General features: G+C 52.0%; 1 protein-coding gene across 1 annotated transcript in view; it reads right to left on the bottom strand.

Annotated features, from left to right (window-relative positions):
* Positions 1–12,813: 12,813 nt before the first annotated feature.
* Positions 12,814–21,649, bottom strand: part of LOC135566999 (mucin-3B-like) — a gene marked incomplete at both ends in the record, with an annotated part of 11,250 nt that continues 2,414 nt past the window's right edge. The window contains 6 exon segments of the mRNA XM_065014522.1: positions 12,814–15,667; positions 16,170–16,240; positions 16,357–16,502; positions 18,536–18,574; positions 18,576–18,662; positions 20,326–20,383. Coding sequence (XP_064870594.1) covers positions 12,814–15,667; positions 16,170–16,240; positions 16,357–16,502; positions 18,536–18,574; positions 18,576–18,662; positions 20,326–20,383 — 3,255 coding nt within the window.

The following is a 21,649-nucleotide window of genomic DNA, read 5'->3' as shown; positions in this document are numbered from 1 at the left end:
GAATGAGAGGAGTGGAGAATGAGAGGGGTGGAGAATGAGAGGGGGAGAATGAGAGGGGTGGAGAATGAGAGGGGTGGAGAATGAGAGGGGTGAGAATGAGAGGGTGAGAATGAGAGGAGTGGAGGAGGAGAATGAGAGGAGTGGAGAATGAGAGGGGAGGAGAATGAGAGGTGGAGAATGAGAGGGTGGAGAAAGAGAGGAGGAGAATGAGAGGAGTGGAGAATGAGAGGAGTGGAGAATGAGAGGAGGAGAATGAGAGGAGTGGAGAATGAGAGGGTGGAGAATGAGAGGAGAGGAGAATGAGAGGAGAGGAGAATGAGAGGAGTGGAGAATGAGAGGGAGAATGAGAGGAGGGAGAGGAGGGAGAATGAGAGGGGTGGAGAATGAGAGGGGTGGAGAATGAGAGGAGTGAGAATGAGAGGAGTGAGAATGAGAGGAGTGAGAATGAGAGGGGTGGAGAATGAGAGGGGTGGAGAATGAGAGGGGTGGAGAATGAGAGGGTGGAGAATGAGAGGAGTGGAGAATGAGAGGAGGAGAGGGAGGAGAATGAGGAGGAGGAGAATGAGAGGAGGGAGAGTGAGAGAATGAGAGGGGAGAGAATGAGAGGGGAGGAGAATGAGAGGGGTGGAGAATGAGAGGGTGGAGAATGAGAGGGGTGGAGAATGAGAGGGTGGAGAATGAGAGGAGGATGAGAATGAGAGGAGTGGAGAATGAGAGGGGTGAGAATGAGAGGGGGAGAAATGAGAGGGTGGAGAATGAGAGGAGTGGAGAATGAGAGGAGGAGAATGAGAGGGTGGAGAATGAGAGGGGTGGAGAATGAGAGGGGTGGAGAATGAGAGGGTGGAGAATGAGAGGGGGAATGAGAGGGAGGGAGAATGAGAGGGGGTGGAGAATGAGAGGAGTGGAGAATGAGAGGGGTGGAGAATGAGAGGGGTGGAGAATGAGAGGGGTGGAGAATGAGAGGGTGGAGAATGAGAGGGGTGGAGAATGAGAGGAGTGGAGAATGAGAGGAGTGGAGAGGGGAGGAGAATGAGAGGGGAGGAGAATGAGAGGAGTGGAGAGGGGAGGAGAATGAGAGGGGAGGAGAATGAGAGGAGAATGAGAGGAGTGGAGAATGAGAGGGGTGGAGAGGGGAGGGAGAATGAGAAGAGTGGAGAATGAGAGGAGGGAGAATGAGAGGGGAGGAGAATGAGAGATGGAGAAATGGAGTGAGAGGGAGAATGAGAGGAGTGAGAGGAAAATGAGAGGGGAGGAGAAGAGAGAGGGAGAATGAGAGGGGTGAGGTGGAGGAGAATGAGAAGAGTGGAGAATGAGAGGAGTGGAGAATGAGAGGGGAGGAGAATGAGAGGAGTGGAGAATGAGAGGAGTGAGAGGGGGAGAGAATGAGAGGGGAGGAGAATGAGAGGAGGAGAATGAGAGGGGTGGAGAATGAGAGGAGGGGAGAATGAGAGGAGTGGAGAATGAGAGGGAGGAGAATGAGAGGAGAATGAGAGGAGTGGAGAATGAGAGGGTGGAGAATGAGAGAGAGGAGAATGAGAGGAGTGGAGAATGAGAGAGTGGAGAATGAGAGGGGTGGAGAATGAGAGGGGTGGAGAGGGGAGGAGAATGGAGAGGGGAGGAGAATGAGAGGAGTGGAGAGGGGAGGAGAATGAGAGGGGAGGAGAATGAGAGGGGGAGAGGGGAGGAGAATGAGAGGGGAGGAGAATGAGAGGAGTGGAGAATGAGAGGGGTGGAGAATGAGAGGGGTGAGAATGAGAGGAGTGGAGAATGAGAGGAGTGGAGAATGAGAGGAGTGGAGAATGAGAGGAGTGGAGAATGAGAGGGGTGAGAATGAGAGGGGTGGAGAATGAGAGGGGTGGAGAATGAGAGGAGAGGGAGAATGAGAGGGAGGAGAATGAGAGGGGTGGAGAATGAGAGAGTGAGAATGAGAGGGGTGGAGAATGAGAGGAGAGGAGAATGAGAGGGGAGGAGAATGAGAGGGGTGGAGAATGAGAGGAGTGGAGAATGAGAGGGGTGGAGAATGAGAAGAGGGAGAATGAGAGAGAGGAGAATGAGAGGTGAGGAATGAGAGGGGTGGAGAATGAGAGGTGGAGAATGAGAGGGGTGGAGAATGAGAGGAGGGAGAATGAGAGGAGTGGAGAGGGGAGGAGAATGAGAGGGGAGGAGAATGAGAGGAGTGGAGAATGAGAGGAGTGGAGAATGAGAGGAGGAGAGAGAATGGAGAGGAGAATGAGAGGAGAGAAGAGAGGGAGAGGGAGAGGAGAATGGAGGAGAGTGAAGAATGAGAGGGAGGAGAATGAGAGGAGGAGGAGAATGAGAGGGAGAGGAGAATGGAGGAGAGGAGAATGAGAGGAGTGAGAGGGAGGAAATGAGAGGGGAGGAGAGATGAGGGAGGAGAATGAGAGGAGGAGAATGAGAGTGAGAGAGGAGAATGAGAAGAGGAGAAATGAAGAGGGAGAGAGAGGGAGAGGAGAATAGAAGGAGAGAGAGAGTGAGAATGAGAGGGAGGAGAATGAGAGAGGGAGGATGAGAGGGGAGAATGAGAGAGAGGAGAATGAGAGGAGGGAGAGGGGAGGAGAATGAGAGGGAGGAGAATGAGAGGAGTGAGAGAATGAGGAAGGAGAGAGGGAGAATGAGAGGGAGAATGAGAGGGGAGAATGAGAGGGGTGAGAATGAGAGGAGAGGAGAATGAGAGGAGGAGAATGAGAGGAGGAGAGAGAGTGGAGAGGAGAGGAGAATGAGAGGAGTGAGAATGAAGAGGGAGATGAGAGGAGATGGAGAAAGAGAGGGATGGAGAATGAGAGGGAGAGAGAGAATGAGAGGAGGGAGAAATGAGAGGAGAGAGAGAGGGAGAATGAGAGAGAATGAGAGAGTGGAGAATGAGAGGAGTGGAGAATGAGAGGAGTGGAGAATGAGAGAGAGGTGGAGAATGAGAGGGTGGAGAATGAATAGGAGGAAGATGAGAGAATGAGAGGAGGATGGAGAATGAGAGGAGGAGAATGAGAGGAGTGGAGGAGAGAAGGAGGAAATGAGAGAGAATGGAGGAGAAATGAGAGGAGGGGAATGGAGAGGGTGAAGGAGAATGAGAGGGGAGGAGAATGAAGAGGAGATGAGAGAGGATGAGAGTGAATGGAGAATGAGAGGAGGAGAATGAGAGGAAGAATAGAGGAAGAATGAGAGGATGGAGAAATGAGAGGGGAAATGGAGGAGGAATGAGAGGAGTGGAGAATGAGAGGGGGTGGAGAATGAGAGGAGTGGAGAATGAGAGGAGTGGAGAATGAGAGGAGTGGAGAATGAGAGGGGTGGAGAATGAGAGGGGTGGAGAATGAGAGGGTGGAGAATGAGAGGAGAGGAGAATGAGAGGGGAGGAGAATGAGAGGGGTGGAGAATGAGAGGAGTGGAGAATGAGAGGGGTGGAGAATGAGAAGAGTGGAGAATGAGAGGGAGTAGGAGAATGAGGGGGAGAGAAGAGAGGGTGGAGAATGAGAGGTGGAGAATGAGAGGGGTGGAGAATGAGAGGAGTGGAGAATGAGAGGAGTGGAGAATGAGAGGAGGGAGAATGAGGAGGGAGAATGAGAGGAGGAGAATGAGAGGAGTGGAGAATGAGAGGGGTGGAGGAATGAGGAGGAGAATGAGAGGAGTGGAGAGGAGAAATGAGAGGGGTAGAATGAGAGGGGTGAGAATGAATAAGAGAGGAGAACGAGAGAGAGGAGAATGAGAGAGGAGGAATGAGAGGAGGAGAATGAGAGGGGGAGGAGGAGAATGAGAGGAGGAGAAATGAGAGGAGGAGAATGAGAGGGTGGAGAATGAGAGGAGGAGAATGAGAGGGAGGAGAATGAGAGGGGAGGAGAATGAGAGGAGTGGGGAGGGAATGAGAGAGGAGAGGAGAATGAGAGGAGGGAGAATGAGAGGAGGGAGAATGAGAGGAGAAGAGAAGTGAGAGGAGGTGGAGGAAAGTGAGAGGGAGAATGAGAAGGGAGATGAGAGGGGAGGAGAATGAAGGAGGGAGAGATGAGAATGAGGAGGAGAATGAGAGGAGGAGAATGAGAGGAGAATGAGAGAATGAGAGGGGTGAGAATGAGAGGAGGAGAATGAGAGGGAGGAGAATGAGAGGGAGGAGAATGAGAGGGGGGAGATGAGAGGTGGAATGAGAGGGGAGAATGAGGTAGAGAGAGATGAGAGGGAGGAGAATGAGAGGGAGAGGAGAGATGAGAAGAGGGTGGAGAATGAGAGGAGAGAATGAGAAGGAGAATGAGAGGAGGGAGAATGAATGAGAGAGTGAGAAGAGAGGAGTGGAGAATGAGAGGTGGAGAATGAGAGGAGGAGAATGAGAGGAGAGGAGAGGGAGAGAATGAGAGGGGTGGAGAATGAGAGGGGTGGGTGGGAGAATGAGAGGAGTGGAGAATGAGAGGGAGTGGAGAATGAGAGGGGTGGAGAATGAGGAGGAGAGTGAGAATGAGAGGAGAGGAGAATGAGAGGGGTGGAGAATGGAGAGGAGTGGAGAATGAGAGGGGAGGAGAATGAGAGAGAGTGGAGAATGAGAGGAGTGAGAATGAGAGGGGTGGAGAATGAGAGGGGTGGAGAATGAGAGGAGAGGAGAATGAGAGGGGTGGAGAATGAGGGAGGAGAATGAGAGGAGGGAGAGGGGGGGAGAATGAGAGGAGAGGAGAATGAGAGGAGGGAGAATGAGAGGGGAGGAGAATGAGAGGAGGAGAATGAGAGGAGAGAGAATGAGAGGAGGAGAATGAGAGAGTGAGGAGGGGAGGAGAATGAGAGGGGAGAGAATGAGAGGTGGAGAATGAGAGGGTGGAGAATGAGAGGTGGAGAATGAGAGGGGTGGAGAATGAGAGGAGTGGAGAATGAGAGGAGTGGAGAATGAGAGGAGTGGAGAATGAGAGGAGTGGAGAATGAGAGGGTGGAGAATGAGAGGGTGAGAATGAGAGGAGTGGAGAATGAGAGGAGTGGAGAATGAGAGGGTGGAGAATGAGAGGGGTGGAGAATGAGAGGGGTGGAGAATGAGAGGGGTGGAGAATGAGAGGAGGAGAATGAGGGTGAGAATGAGAGGAGTGGAGAATGAGAGGGGTGGAGAATGAGAGGTGGAGAATGAGAGGTGAGAATGAGAGGGTGGAGAATGAGAGGTGGAGAATGAGAGGAGTGGAGAATGAGAGGAGTGGAGAGGGGAGGAGAATGAGAGGAGGAGAATGAGAGGAGTGGAGAGGAGGAGAATGAGAGGGAGGAGAATGAGAGGAGAATGAGAGGAGTGGAGAATGAGAGGTGGAGAGGGGAGGAGAATGAGAAGAGTGGAGAATGAGAGGAGGTGGAGAACGAGAGGGGAGGAGAACGAGAGGAGTGGAGAATGGAGTGGAGAGGAGAATGAGAGGAGTGAGAGGAAAATGAGAGGGAGAGAATGAGAGGAGTGGAGAATGAGAGGTGGAGAGGGGAGGAGAATGAGAAGAGTGGAGAATGAGAGGAGTGGAGAATGAGAGGGGAGGAGAATGAGAGGAGGGAGAATGAGAGGAGTGGAGGGAGGAAATGAGAGGGGAGGAGAATGAGAGGAGTGAGAATGAGAGGGGTGGAGAATGAGAGGAGTGGAGAATGAGAGGAGTGGAGAATGAGAGGGGAGGAGAATGAGAGGAGAATGAGAGGAGTGGAGAATGAGAGGGGTGGAGAATGAGAGGAGAGGAGAATGAGAGGAGTGGAGAATGAGAGGAGTGGAGAATGAGAGGGGTGGAGAATGAGAGGGGTGGAGAGGGGAGGAGAATGAGAGGGGAGGAGAATGAGAGGAGTGGAGAGGGGAGGAGAATGAGAGGGAGGAGAATGAGAGGAGTGGAGAGGGGAGGAGAATGAGAGGGGAGGAGAATGAGAGGAGTGGAGAATGAGAGGGTGGAGAATGAGAGGGGTGGAGAATGAGAGGAGTGGAGAATGAGAGGAGGGAGAATGAGAGGAGTGGAGAATGAGAGGAGTGGAGAATGAGAGGGGGAGAATGAGAGGGGTGGAGAATGAGAGGGGTGGAGAATGAGAGGAGAGGAGAATGAGAGGGAGGAGAATGAGAGGGGTGGAGAATGAGAGGAGTGGAGAATGAGAGGGGTGGAGAATGAGAGGAGAGGAGAATGAGAGGAGGAGGAGAATGAGAGGGGTGGAGAATGAGAGGAGTGGAGAATGAGAGGGGTGGAGAATGAGAAGAGTGGAGAATGAGAGGAGTGGAGAATGAGAGGTGAGGAAATGAGAGGGGTGGAGAATGAGAGGGTGGAGAATGAGAGGGGTGGAGAATGAGAGGAGTGGAGAATGAGAGGAGTGGAGAGGGGAGGAGAATGAGAGGGGAGGGAGAATGAGAGGAGTGGAGAATGAGAGGAGTGGAGAATGAGAGGGAGGAGAATGAGAGGAGAATGAGAGGAGTGGAGAATGAGAGGTAGAGGGAGGAGAATGAGAAGAGTGAGAATGAGAGGAGTGGAGAAATGAGAGGGGAGGAGAATGGAGGAGAGGAGGGAGAATGAGAGGAGTGAGAGGAGAGGGAGGAGAATGAGAGGGGAGGAGAATGAGAGGAGGGAGAATGAGAGGGGTGAGAAATGAGAGAGAGAATGAGAGTGAATGAGAGGGAGAAACAGGAGAATGAGAGGAGAGAGAGAAATGAGAGGAGAGATGAGAGGGGAGAATGAGAGAATGAGAGGAGAATGAGAGAGTGAGAATGAGAGGGGTGGAGAGAATGAGAGGAGAATGAGAGAAGAATGAGAGGAGGGAGAAATGAGAGGGGTGGAGAATGAGAGGGGTGGAGAATGAGAGGAGTGGAGAATGAGAGGGGAGGAGAATGAGAGGGGAGGAGAATGAGAGGAGGGAGAGGGGAGGAATGAGAGGGGAGGAGAATGAGAGGAGTGGAGAGGAGAGAATGAGAGGGGGAGGAGAATGAGAGGAGGGAGAATGAGAGGGGTGGGAGAATGAGAGGGGTGGGAGAAATGAGAGGGGTGAGAATGAGAGGAGTGGAGAATGAGAGGAGGGAGAATGAGAGGGTGAGAATGAGAGGGTGAGAATGAGAGGGGTGGAGAAATGAGAGAGGGAGAATGAGAGGGTGGAGAATGAGAGAGGTGAGAATGAGAGGTGGAGAATGAGAGGAGAGGAGAATGAGAGGGAGGAGAATGAGAGGTGAGAATGAGAGGAGTGGAGAAATGAGAGGGGTGGAGAATGAGAAGAGTGGAGAATGAGAGGAGTGAGAAGGAGAGGGGTGGAGAATGAGAGGGTGGAGAATGAGAGGGTGAGAATGAGAGGGGTGGAGAATGAGAGGAGTGGAGAATGAGAGGAGTGGAGAATGAGAGGAGTGGAGAATGAGAGGGGAGGAGAATGAGAGGAGTGGAGAATGAGAGGTGGGAGAATGAGAGGGGAGGAGAATGAGAGGAGGGAGAGGGGAGGGAGAATGAGAGGGGTGGAGAATGAGAGGGGTGGAGAATGAGAGGGGAGGAGAATGAGAGGAGGGAGAATGAGAGGAGGAGAATGAGAGGGAGGAGAATGAGAGAGTGGAGAGGAGGAGAATGAGAGGAGTGGAGAGGGGAGGAGAATGAGAGGGGAGGAGAAATGAGAGGGTGGAGAATGAGAGGGTGGAGAATGAGAGGGGAGGAGAATGAGAGGAGGAGAATGAGGAGTGAGGGGAGGAGAAACAGAGAGGGTGGAGAATGAGAGGAGTGGAGAATGAGAGGGGAGGAGAATGAGAGGAGTGGGAGAGGGGAGGAGAATGAGAGGAGGAGAATGAGAGGAGGAGAAATGAGAGGGGTGGAGAAATGAGAGGGGGGAGAATGAGAGGGGTGGAGAATGAGAGAGTGGAGAATGAGAGGAGTGAGAATGAGAGGGGTGGAGAATGAGAGGGTGGAGAATGAGAGGGGTGGAGAATGAGAGGAGTGGAGAATGAGAGGGGTGGAGAATGAGAGGGTGGAGAATGAGAGGGTGGAAATGAGAGGAGAGGAGAATGAGAGGGAGGAGAATGAGAGGGTGGAGAATGAGAGGAGGGAGAATGAGAGGTGGAGAATGAGAAGAGGGAGAATGAGAGGAGTGGAGAATGAGAGGGTGGAGAATGAGAGGGGTGGAGAATGAGAGGGTGGAGAATGAGAGGGGTGGAGAATGAGAGGAGGGAGAATGAGAGGAGTGGAGAATGAGAGAGTGAGAATGAGAGGAGGAGAATGAGAGGAGGAGAATGAGAGGAGTGGAGAATGAGAGGGGTGGAGAATGAGAGGAGGAGAATGAGAGGAGAGAGGGAGGAGAATGAGAGGGGGTGGAGAATGAGAGGGGTGGAGAATGAGAGGAGGAGAATGAGAGGAGGAGAATGAGAGGGGAGGAGAATGAGAGGGGAGGAGAATGAGAGGAGTGGAGAGGGGAGGAGAAATGAGGGAGAGGGGAGGAGAATGAGAGGGGGAGGAGAATGAGAGGGTGGAGAATGAGAGGGTGGAGAATGAGAGGGGAGGAGAATGAGAGGGAGGAGAATGAGAGGAGTTGAGAGGGAGGAGAATGAGAGGAGGGAGAGGGGAGGAGAATGAGAGGAGGGAGAATGAGAGGGAGGAGAATGAGAGGAGGGAGAGGGTGGAGAATGAGAGGAGTGGAGAATGAGAGGGGTGGAGAATGAGAGGTGTGGAGAATGAGAGGAGGGAGAGGGGTGAGAATGAGAGGAGGGAGAATGAGAGGGGAGGAGAATGAGAGGGGAGGAGAATGAGAGGGGTGGAGAATGAGAGGAGGGAGAGGGGTGGAGAATGAGAGAGTGGAGAATGAGAGGGGGAGAGAATGAGAGGGGTGGAGAATGAGAGGAGTGGGGAGAGGGGTGAGAATGAGAGGGGTGGGAGAATGAGAGGGGTGGAGAATGAGAGGGGTGGAGAATGAGAGGGGTGGAGAATGAGAGGTGGAGAATGAGAGGGGTGGAGAATGAGAGGGGTGGAGAATGAGAGGAGTGGAGAGGGGAGGAGAATGAGAGGAGTGGAGAATGAGAGGGGAGGAGAATGAGAGGGGTGGAGAATGAGAGGGGTGGAGAATGAGAGGAGTGGAGAATGAGAGGAGTGGAGAATGAGAGGAGTGGAGAATGAGAGGAGAATGAGAGGAGTGGAGAATGAGAGGAGTGGAGAATGAGAGGAGTGGAGAATGAGAGGGGTGGAGAATGAGAGGAGAGGAGAATGAGAGGAGAATGAGAGGAGTGGAGAGGGGAGGAGAATGAGAGGGGTGGAGAATGAGAGGGGTGGAGAATGAGAGGAGAGGAGAATGAGAGGAGTGGAGAATGAGAGGAGTGGAGAATGAGAGGGGTGGAGAATGAGAGGGGTGGAGAAGGAGAGGGGTGGAGAATGAGAGGAGTGGAGAATGAGAGGAGAGGAGAGGGGAGGAGAATGAGAGGGGAGGAGAATGAGAGGAGTGGAGAGGGGAGGAGAATGAGAGGGGAGGAGAATGAGAGGGGTGGAGAATGAGAGGGGTGGAGAATGAGAGGGGTGGAGAATGAGAGGGGTGGAGAATGAGAGGAGGAGAAGAGAGAGGAGTGGAGAATGAGAGGAGTGGAGAATGAGAGGGGTGGAGAATGAGAGGGTGGAGAATGAGAGGAGTGGAGAATGAGAGGAGTGGAGAATGAGAGGGTGGAGAATGAGAGGGGTGGAGAATGAGAGGGTGGAGAATGAGAGGAGAGGAGAATGAGAGGGGAGGAGAATGAGAGGGGGTGGAGAATGAGAGGAGTGGAGAATGAGAGGGGTGGAGAATGAGAGGGGTGGAGAATGAGAGGGGTGGAGAATGAGAGGGTGGAGAATGAGAGGGGTGGAGAATGAGAGGAGTGGAGAATGAGAGGAGTGGAGAGGGGAGGAGAATGAGAGGGGAGGAGAATGAGAGGAGTGGAGAGGGGAGGAGAATGAGAGGGGAGGAGAATGAGAGGAGAATGAGAGGAGTGGAGAATGAGAGGGGTGGAGAGGGGAGGAGAATGAGAAGAGTGGAGAATGAGAGGAGTGGAGAATGAGAGGGGAGGAGAATGAGAGGAGTGGAGAATGGAGTGGAGAGGAGAATGAGAGGAGTGGAGAGGAAAATGAGAGGGGAGGAGAATGAGAGGAGTGGAGAATGAGAGGGGTGGAGAGGGGAGGAGAATGAGAAGAGTGGAGAATGAGAGGAGTGGAGAATGAGAGGGGAGGAGAATGAGAGGAGTGGAGAATGAGAGGAGTGGAGAGGGGAGGAGAATGAGAGGGGAGGAGAATGAGAGGAGTGGAGAATGAGAGGGGTGGAGAATGAGAGGAGTGGAGAATGAGAGGAGTGGAGAATGAGAGGGGAGGAGAATGAGAGGAGAATGAGAGGGAGTGGAGAATGAGAGGGGTGGAGAATGAGAGGAGAGGAGAATGAGAGGAGTGGAGAATGAGAGGAGTGGAGAATGAGAGGGGTGGAGAATGAGAGGGGTGGAGAGGGGAGGAGAATGAGAGGGGAGGAGAATGAGAGGAGTGGAGAGGGGAGGAGAATGAGAGGGGAGGAGAATGAGAGGAGTGGAGAGGGGAGGAGAATGAGAGGAGGAGAATGAGAGGAGTGGAGAATGAGAGGGGTGGAGAATGAGAGGGGTGGAGAATGAGAGGAGGGAGAATGAGAGGAGTGAGAATGAGAGGAGTGGAGAATGAGAGGAGGGAGAATGAGAGGGGTGGAGAATGAGAGGGGTGGAGAATGAGAGGGGTGGAGAATGAGAGAGAGGAGAATGAGAGGGGAGGAGAATGAGAGGGGTGGAGAATGAGAGGAGTGGAGAATGAGAGGGGTGGAGAATGAGAGGAGAGGAGAATGAGAGGGGAGGAGAATGAGAGGGGTGGAGAATGAGAGGAGTGGAGAATGAGAGGGTGGAGAATGAGAAGAGGGAGAATGAGAGGAGTGGAGAATGAGAGGGGTGAGGAATGAGAGGGGTGGAGAATGAGAGGGTGGAGAATGAGAGGGGTGGAGAATGAGAGGAGTGGAGAATGAGAGGAGTGGAGAGGGGAGGAGAATGAGAGGGGAGGAGAATGAGAGGAGTGGAGAATGAGAGGAGTGGAGAATGAGAGGGGTGGAGAATGAGAGGAGAGGAGAATGAGAGGAGTGGAGAATGAGAGGGGAGGAGAATGAGAGGAGAATGAGAGGAGTGGAGAATGAGAGGGGTGGAGAGGGGAGGAGAATGAGAAGAGTGGAGAATGAGAGGAGTGGAGAATGAGAGGGGAGGAGAATGAGAGGAGTGGAGAATGGAGTGGAGAGGAGAATGAGAGGAGTGGAGAGGGGAGGAAAATGAGAGGGGAGGAGAATGAGAGGGGAGGAGAATGAGAGGAGTGGAGAATGAGAGGGGTGGAGAGGGGAGGAGAATGAGAAGAGTGGAGAATGAGAGGAGTGGAGAATGAGAGGGGAGGAGAATGAGAGGAGTGGAGAATGAGAGGAGTGGAGAGGGGAGGAGAATGAGAGGGGAGGAGAATGAGAGGAGTGGAGAATGAGAGGAGTGGAGAATGAGAGGAGTGGAGAATGAGAGGGGTGGAGAATGAGAGGAGAGGAGAATGAGAGGAGTGGAGAATGAGAGGGGAGGAGAATGAGAGGAGAATGAGAGGAGTGGAGAATGAGAGGAGTGGAGAATGAGAGGAGTGGAGAATGAGAGGAGTGGAGAATGAGAGGGGTGGAGAATGAGAGGAGTGGAGAATGAGAGGAGAGGAGAATGAGAGGGGAGGAGAATGAGAGGAGTGGAGAGGGGAGGAGAATGAGAGGGGAGGAGAATGAGAGGAGTGGAGAGGGGAGGAGAATGAGAGGGGAGGAGAATGAGAGGAGTGGAGAATGAGAGGGGTGGAGAATGAGAGGGGTGGAGAATGAGAGGGGTGGAGAATGAGAGGAGTGGAGAATGAGAGGAGTGGAGAATGAGAGGGGTGGAGAATGAGAGGGTGGAGAATGAGAGGGGTGGAGAATGAGAGGAGTGGAGAATGAGAGGGGTGGAGAATGAGAGGGGTGGAGAATGAGAGGGGTGGAGAATGAGAGGAGAGGAGAATGAGAGGGGAGGAGAATGAGAGGGGTGGAGAATGAGAGGGGTGGAGAATGAGAGGGGTGGAGAATGAGAAGAGTGGAGAATGAGAGGAGTGGAGAATGAGAGGGGTGGAGAATGAGAGGGGTGGAGAATGAGAGGGTGGAGAATGAGAGGGGTGGAGAATGAGAGGAGTGGAGAATGAGAGGAGTGGAGAATGAGAGGAGTGGAGAATGAGAGGAGTGGAGAATGAGAGGGGAGGAGAATGAGAGGGGTGGAGAATGAGAGGGGTGGAGAATGAGAGGGGAGGAGAATGAGAGGAGTGGAGAGGGGAGGAGAATGAGAGGGGTGGAGAATGAGAGGGGTGGAGAATGAGAGGGGAGGAGAATGAGAGGAGTGGAGAATGAGAGGGGAGGAGAATGAGAGGGGAGGAGAATGAGAGGAGTGGAGAGGGGAGGAGAATGAGAGGAGTGGAGAGGGGAGGAGAATGAGAGGGGAGGAGAATGAGAGGGTGGAGAATGAGAGGGTGGAGAATGAGAGGGGAGGAGAATGAGAGGGAGGAGAATGAGAGAGTGGAGAGGGGAGGAGAATGAGAGGGGAGGAGAATGAGAGGAGTGGAGAATGAGAGGGGAGGAGAATGAGAGGGGAGGAGAATGAGAGGAGTGGAGAATGAGAGGAGTGGAGAATGAGAGGAGAGGAGAATGAGAGGGGTGGAGAATGAGAGGAGTGGAGAATGAGAGGAGAGGAGAATGAGAGGAGTGGAGAATGAGAGGAGAGGAGAATGAGAGGGGTGGAGAATGAGAGGGGTGGAGAATGAGAGGAGAGGAGAATGAGAGGGGTGGAGAGGGAGGAGAATGAGAGGAGGGAGAGGGGTGGAGAATGAGAGGGGAGGAGAATGAGAGGGGAGGAGAATGAGAGGAGTGGAGAATGAGAGGAGTGGAGAATGAGAGGAGAGGAGAATGAGAGGGGTGGAGAATGAGAGGAGTGGAGAATGAGAGGGGAGGAGAATGAGAGGGTGGAGAATGAGAGGGGTGGAGAATGAGAGGGGTGGAGAATGAGAGGGGTGGAGAATGAGAGGAGAGGAGAATGAGAGGGGTGGAGAATGAGAGGGGTGGAGAATGAGAGGAGTGGAGAATGAGAGGGGAGGAGAATGAGAGGGGTGGAGAATGAGAGGGGTGGAGAATGAGAGGGGTGGAGAATGAGAGGGGTGGAGAATGAGAGGGGAGGAGAATGAGAGGAGTGGAGAATGAGAGGGGAGGAGAATGAGAGGAGTGGAGAATGAGAGGAGTGGAGAATGAGAGGGGTGGAGAATGAGAGGGGTGGAGAATGAGAGGAGAGGAGTGGAGAGGGGTGGAGAATGAGAGGAGTGGAGAATGAGAGGGGTGGAGAATGAGAGGGGTGGAGAATGAGAGGGGTGGAGAATGAGAGGGGAGGAGAATGAGAGGAGTGGAGAATGAGAGGGGAGGAGAATGAGAGGAGTGGAGAATGAGAGGAGTGGAGAATGAGAGGGGTGGAGAATGAGAGGAGAGGAGTGGAGAGGGGTGGAGAATGAGAGGAGTGGAGAATGAGAGGGGTGGAGAATGAGAGGGGAGGAGAATGAGAGGGGTGGAGAATGAGAGGGGTGGAGAATGAGAGGAGTGGAGAATGAGAGGGGTGGAGAATGAGAGGAGTGGAGAATGAGAGGGGTGGAGAATGAGAGGGGAGAATGAGAGGGGAGAATGTCTCCGTGTCTGTCTGGGTCTCCGTGTGGGTCTCAGTGTCTGTGTGGGTCTCTGTGTCTGTCTGGGTCTCTGTGTGGGTCTCAGTGTCTGTCTGGGTCTCCGTGTCTGTCTGGGTCTCCGTGTCTGTCTGGGTCTCCGTGTCTGTCTGGGTCTCCGTGTCTGTCTGGGTCTCCGTGTCTGTCTGGGTCTCCGTGTCTGTCTGGGTCTCCGTGTCTGGGTCTCCGTGTCTGTCTGGGTCTCCGTGTCTGTCTGGGTCTCCGTGTCTGTCTGGGTCTCCGTGTCTGTCTGGGTCTCTGTGTGGGTCTCTGTGTCTCTGTGTGGGTCTCTGTGTCTCTGTGGGTCTCAGTGTCTGTCTGGGTCTCCGTGTCTGTCTGGGTCTCCGTGTCTCCGTGTCTGTCTGGGTCTCCGTGTCTGTCTGGGTCTCCGTGTCTGTCTGGGTCTCCGTGTCTGTCTGGGTCTCCGTGTTCTGTCTGGGTCTCCGTGTCTCTGTCTGGGTCTCCGTGTCTCTGTCTGGGTCTCCGTGTCTCTGTCTGGGTCTCCGTGTCTCTGTCTGGGTCTCCGTGTCTCTGTCTGGGTCTCCGTGTCTCTGTCTGGGTCTCCGTGTCTCTGTCTGGGTCTCCGTGTCTCTGTCTGGGTCTCCGTGTCTCTGTCTGGGTCTCCGTGTCTCTGTCTGGGTCTCCGTGTCTCTGTCTGGGTCTCCGTGTCTCTGTCTGGGTCTCCGTGTCTGTCTGGGTCTCCGTGTCTGTCTGGGTCTCCGTGTCTCAGTGTCTCCGTGTCTCAGTGTCTGTCTGGGTCTCCGTGTCTGTCTGGGTCTCCGTGTCTGTCTGGGTCTCCGTGTCTGTCTGGGTCTCCGTGTCTCTGTGTCTGTCTGGGTCTTCGTGTCTCTGTGTCTCAGTGTCTCTGTGTCTGTCTGGGTCTCCGTGTCTGTCTGTGGGTCTCCGTGTCTCTGTGTCTGGGTCTCCGTGTCTCTGTGTCTGGGTCTCCGTGTCTCTGTGTCTGGGTCTCCGTGTCTCTGTGTCTGGGTCTCTGTGTCTGGGTCTCCGTGTCTGGGTCTCCGTGTCTCTGTGTCTGGGTCTCCGTGTCTCTGTGTCTGGGTCTCCGTGTCTCTGTGTCTGGGTCTCCGTGTCTCTGTGTCTGGGTCTCCGTGTCTCTGTGTCTGGGTCTCCGTGTCTCTGTCTGGGTCTCCGTGTCTCTGTCTGGGTCTCCGTGTCTGTCTGGGTCTCCGTGTCTGTCTGGGTCTCCGTGTCTGTCTGGGTCTCCGTGTCTGTCTGGGTCTCCGTGTCTCTGTCTGGGTCTCCGTGTCTCTGTCTGGGTCTCCGTGTCTCTGTCTGGGTCTCCGTGTCTGTCTGGGTCTCCGGGTCTCCGTGTCTGTCTGGGTCTCCGTGTCTGTCTGGGTCTCCGTGTCTGTCTGGGTCTCCGTGTCTGTCTGGGTCTCCGTGTCTGTCTGGGTCTCCGTGTCTCTGTCTGGGTCTCCGTGTCTGTCTGGGTCTCCGTGTCTCTGTCTGGGTCTCCGTGTCTCTGTCTGGGTCTCCGTGTCTCTGTCTGGGTCTCCGTGTCTCTGTCTGGGTCTCCGTGTCTCTGTCTGGGTCTCCGTGTCTCTGTCTGGGTCTCCGTGTCTCTGTGTCGGTCTCCGGGTCTCCGTGTCTCTGTCTGGGTCTCCGTGTCTCTGTCTGGGTCTCCGTGTCTCTGTCTGGGTCTCCGTGTCTCTGTCTGGGTCTCCGTGTCTCTGTCTGGGTCTCCGTGTCTCTGTCTGGGTCTCCGTGTCTGTCTGGGTCTCCGTGTCTCTGTCTGGGTCTCTGTGTCTCTGTGTCTGGGTCTCCGTGTCTCTGTGTCTGGGTCTCCGTGTCTCTGTGTGTGTCTCTGTCTCTGTGTGTGTCTCCGTGTCTCTGTGTGTCTCACCTGCTTTGTATGAGGAGCGCACTAAGGGTCCGCTGGCTGTGTAGACGAATCCCATCTCCTTCCCCACCTCCTCCCAGTGGACAAACCTCTCAGGAGTCACATACTCCTCTACCTGCACACACACACGCACGCACGCACACACACACACACGACACACACACACACACACACACACACACACACACACACACACACACACACACACACAGAGACACAGACACACACACACAGAGACACACAGACACACACAGACACACACACACAGAGACACAGACACACGCACGCACGCACGCACACACACACACAGACATACACACACACATGGTTATTCTGAACTGAAATCCTGCTGCCTGGGTGGTTGGCTCTGTGTGTGTGTGTGTCTCTGTGTGTGTGTGTGTGGTGTGTGTGTGTGTCTGTGTCTCTGTGTGTGTGTGGTGTGTGTGTGTGTCTGTGTCTCTGTGTGTGTGTGTCTGTGTGTGTCTGTGTGTGTGTGTCTGTGTGTGTCTCTGTGTCTCTGTGTGTGTGTGTCTCTGTGTGTGTGTGTGTGTGTGTCTGTGTGTGTGTGTGTGTGTGTGTGTGTGTGTGTGTGTGTGTGTGTGTGTGTGTGTGTGTACCTTGAGGTGGCGTTTGGTGGGCTGCATGTACTGTCCCAGTGTTAGACAATCCACTCCTGCCTCTCTCAGCTCTGTCAACAACAACAACAACAACAACAACAACAACACCGTTACTGGTTACAAATATATCATATCTGTTCGTCTCTCCCAGACGTGTGTGTGTGTGTGCGTGTGTGTGTGTATGTACCGGTCAGTGTGTTATAGATCTGCCGGTCCGTCTCTCCGAGACCCAACATGATGGAGGTCTTGGTGAGAATGTCTGGTTTGACGGCCTTGGCGTGACGCAGGACATTCAGGGATTGGTCGATGTTCGCCCGCGGATCACGGACGTGTCTGTGGGGTCAAAAGGTCATAGAAAGAAAATATAAATGATTTCTTTTCCGTCAGTAAAAGTTACGGACAATATATTCAGACTCGGCGGTTCCTCTGGTGCCGATCTGTATTCAGGGGAACTGCAAAACCCAAATGGTGCCCTATTCCCTATGAAGTGTACCCTATTCCCTATGAAGTGCACTTCATTTGAACTGCATCCATATTCCCTATGAAGTGCACCCTATTCCCTATGAAGTGCACTTCATTTGACATGAGCCCTATTCCCTATGAAGTGCACCCTATTCCCTATGAAGTGCACCCTATTCCCTATGAAGTGCACTTCATTTGACATGAGCCCTATTCCCTATGAAGTGCACCCTATTCCCTATGAAGTGCACCCTATTCCCTATGAAGTGCACTTCATTTGAACTGCATCCCTATTCCCTATGAAGTGCACTTCATTTGACATGCACCCTATTCCCTATGAAGTGTACCCTATTCCCTATGAAGTGCACTTCATTTGAACTGCATCCATATTCCCTATGAAGTGCACCCTATTCCCTATGAAGTGCACTTCATTTGACATGAGCCCTATTCCCTATGAAGTGCACCCTATTCCCTATGAAGTGCACCCTATTCCCTATGAAGTGCACTTCATTTGACATGAGCCCTATTCCCTATGAAGTGCACCCTATTCCCTATGAAGTGCACCCTATTCCCTATGAAGTGCACTTCATTTGAACTGCATCCCTATTCCCTATGAAGTGCACTTCATTTGACATGCACCCTATTCCCTATGAAGTGCACCCTATTCCCTATGAAGTGCACTAAGATGGACCAGAGTCCATTATATGAAGGTTATTGTCTAGGATAGACGTGGTCCAACAGTCAAGTTTCTATTAAAAAAATGGGGGCGTTTTGCTGCCACCTGCTGGTCAGAGTCGGTATTAACCTCTTAACAAAGACAGTTCCTTCACACCAAGTCCATCGTCTCCTTCCCCCTTCCTGGTGGACAGGAAGTGTACTGCACCATGGGGGGGGGGGACAAATATGGTTCACTGGGGAATCCATGAAGAAAAATAGAAGTAGCCTGGAATCCAGAACCTGTTGTGTTAACATTCCACTCCTTGTACTCGGTGTCATGACGAGCACTGGAATGATGGGAGAAACGGACTGGAACCCAGGCTACAGCTGTTTCCTTTCATTGGGTTCACAGTGGAGCAGGTCAGGAGAAACAGACTGGAACCCAGGCTACAGCTGTTTCCTTTCATTGGGTTCACAGTGGAGCAGGTCAGGGAGAAACAGACTGGAACCCAGGCTACAGCTGTTTCCTTTCATTAGGTTCACAGTGGAGCAGGTCAGGGAGAAACAGACTGGAACCCAGGCTACAGCTGAAGCTGTTTCCTTTCATTGGGTTCACAGTGGAGCAGGTCAGGGAGAAACAGACTGGAACCCAGGCTACAGCTGTTTCCTTTCATTGGGTTCACAGTGGAGCAGGTCAGGGAGAAACAGACTGGAACCCAGGCTACAGCTGTTTCCTTTCATTGGGTTCTGAGTGGAGCAGGTCAGGGAGAGAGAGCCTGATGGTAGACAGACAGGTAGAGTTATTCTGAGACCAGACAGACAGGTAGACAGACAGACAGGTATAGTTATTCTGAGACCAGACAGACAGGTATAGTTATTCTGAGACCAGACAGACAGGTAGAGGTATATTGTCCAGGGTCTTAACAGTGTAGCCATGCTTTTGCGTCCCCAAACGACACCACCCCCTGTTCCCTATGGGCCGAGTCAAACGACCCCTGTATAGGGAATAGGGTCACGTAGGGGTCAGGGGCCCGAGTCAAACGTAGTCCCCTGTATAGGGAATAGGGTCACGTAAGGGTCAGGGCCCGAGTCAAACGACCCCCCTGTATAGGGAACAGGGTCACGTAGGGGTCAGGGCCCGAGTCAAACGTAGTCCCCTGTATAGGGAATAGGGTCACGTAAGGGTCAGGGCCCGAGTCAAACGACCCCCCTGTATAGGGAATAGGGTCACGTAAGGGTCAGGCCCGTACCTCTGCAGCTCGCGGACGGTCTCCACATTGTGGGCGAAACGTCCAGCCCTGATTGACGATCTTCTCCACCGCTGCCAGGTCTCCTCTGAAATCAGGGGTCAGACATTCCACCATGATCTGGGACTTCCTGGAGGAGACAACGACATTTAGTCAGAAGACAAAGTGGTTGAAATCAGGGGTCAGACATTCCACCATGATCTGGGACTTCCTGGAGGAGACAACGACATTTAGTCAGAAGACAAAGTGGTTGAAATCAGGGGGTCAGACATTCCACCATGATCTGGGACTTCCTGGATGAGACAACAACATTTAGTCAGAGTGGTTGAAATCAGGGGGTCAGACATTCCACCATGATCTGGGACTTCCTGGAGGAGACAACGACATTTAGTCAGAGTGGTTGAAATCAGGGGGTTTCCAGTCTGGGACTTCCTGAGGAGACAAAGTGGTTTAATAAGTCAGTCATATACAGACGGATGGATGGATGAATTAATTAATGGCTGAAAGGATGAATGATGGATGGATGGATGAATTAATTAATGGCTGAAAGGATGAATGATGGATGGATGAATTAATTAATGGCTGAAAGGATGAATGATGGATGGATGAATTAATTAATGGCTGAAAGGATGGATGATGGATGGATGAATTAATTAATGGCTGAAAGGATGAATGATGGAGGGATGGATGAATTAATTAATGGCTGAAAGGATGAATGATGGATGGATGGATGAATTAATTAATGGCTGAAAGGATGAATGATGGATGGATGAATTAATTAATGGCTGAAAGGATGAATGATGGATGGATGAATTAATTAATCATGAAAGGATGGATGATGGATGGATGAATTAATTAATGGCTGAAAGGATGAATGATGGAGGGATGGATGAATTAATTAATGGCTGAAAGGATGAATGATGGATGGATGAATTAATTAATGGCTGAAAGGATGAATGATGGATGGATGGATGAATTAATTAATGGCTGAAAGGATGAATGATGGATGGATGAATTAATTAATGGCTGAAAGGATGAATGATGGATGGATGAATGAATTAATTAATGGCTGAAAGGATGAATGATGGATGGATGGATGAATGAATTAATGGCTGAAAGGATGGATGATGGATGGATGGATGAATTAATTAATGGCTGAAAGGATGAATGATGGATGGATGAATGAATTAATTAATGGCTGAAAGGATGGATGATGGATGGATGATGGATGAATTAATTAATGGCTGAAAGGATGAATGATGGAGGGATGGATGAATTAATTAATGGCTGAAAGGATGAATGATGGATGGATGGATGAATTAATTAATGGCTGAAAGGATGGATGATGGATGGATTAATTAATGGCTGAAAGGATGGATGATGGATGAATTAATTAATTAATGGCTGAAAGGATGAATGATGGAGGGATGGATGAATTAATTAATGGCTGAAAGGATGAATGATGGATGGATGAATTAATTAATGGCTGAAAAGATGAATGATGGATGGATGATGGATGAATTAATAAAAGGATGAATGATGGATGGATGGATTAATTAATTAATGGCTGAAAGGATGGATGGATGGATGGATTAATTAATGGCTGAAAGGATGGATGATGGATGGATGAATTAATTAATGGCTGAAAAGATGAATGATGGATGGATGATGGATGAATTAATAAAAGGATGAATGATGGATGGATGGATTAATTAATGGCTGAAAGGATGGATGATGGATGGATGAATGAATTAATGGCTGAAAGGATGAATGGATGGATGATGGATGAGTACCTCTCCTTCAGGTTGGAGACGGTCTTGGCAAAATGCTCCGCCCCCCCGTCAGCGATATCTGTCGAACACAACGACCCATTAACCAATCAGTTGACAGGCAGGTCATTAAGGTCAGTGACGTCAGTCAGACAAGATTCACATCAACAGCAGACGTTCAGAGAAAGAGTTTCATTGGACGGTGGACGCCATGGCTGTCCTATGAGAAATAAAACAGGAAGTGGAGAGGGAAGACTAATGGATCAAGACAACAGAGAACGAAAAGAGATATTTGAGTCACGGCTCCCGAGTGGCGCAGCGGTCTAAGGCACTGCGTCTCAGTGTTAGAGGCGTCACTACAGACCCTGGTTCGATTCCAGGCTGTATCACAGCGGTCTAAGGCATTGCGTCTCAGTGTTAGAGGCGTCACTACAGACCCTGGTTCGACTCCAGGCTGTATCACAGCGGTCTAAGGCACTGCGTCTCAGTGTTAGAGGACTACAGACCCTGGTTCGATTCCAGGCTGTATCACAGCGGTCTAAGGCACTGCATCTCAGTGCTAGAGGCGTCACTACAGACCCTGGTTCAATTCCAGGCTGTATCACAGCGGTCTAAGGCACTGCATCTCAGTGGCAGAGGCGTCACTACAGACCCTGGTTCGATTCCAGGCTGTATCACAGCGGTCTAAGGCACTGCATCTCAGTGCTAGAGGCGTCACTACAGACCCTGGTTCGATTCCAGGCTGTATCACAGCGGTCTAAGTCACTGCATCTCAGTGCTAGAGGCGTCACTACAGACCCTGGTTCGATTCCAGGCTGTATCACAGCGGTCTAAGGCACTGCATCTCAGTGCTAGAGGAGTCACTACAGACTCTGGTTCGATTCCAGGCTGTATCACAGCGGTCTAAGGCACTGCATCTCAGTGCTAGAGGCGTCACTACAGACTCTGGTTCGATTCCAGGCTGTATCACAGCGGTCTAAGGCACTGCATCTCAGTGCTAGAGGAGTCACTACAGACCCTGGTTCGATTCCAGGCTGTATCACAGCGGTCTAAGGCACTGCGTCTCAGTGCTAGAGGCGTCACTACAGACACCCTGGTTCGATTCCAGGCTGTATCACAGCGGTCTAAGGCACTGCATCTCAGTGCTAGAGGCGTCACTACAGACTCTGGTTCGATTCCAGGCTGTATCACAGCGGTCTAAGGCACTGCATCTCAGTACTAGAGGAGTCACTACAGACCCTGGTTCGATTCCAGGCTGTATCACAGCGGTCTAAGGCACTGCATCTCAGTGCTATAGGCGTCACTACAGACTCTGGTTCGATTCCAGGCTGTATCACAGCGGTCTAAG

This window comes from Oncorhynchus nerka, unplaced genomic scaffold (genome assembly GCF_034236695.1).
Source record: "Oncorhynchus nerka isolate Pitt River unplaced genomic scaffold, Oner_Uvic_2.0 unplaced_scaffold_2794, whole genome shotgun sequence".
NCBI lineage: Eukaryota > Metazoa > Chordata > Actinopteri > Salmoniformes > Salmonidae > Oncorhynchus > Oncorhynchus nerka.
The sequence above is the reverse complement of the archived record's forward strand: the minus strand, read 5'-3'. Positions and strand labels throughout refer to the sequence as shown.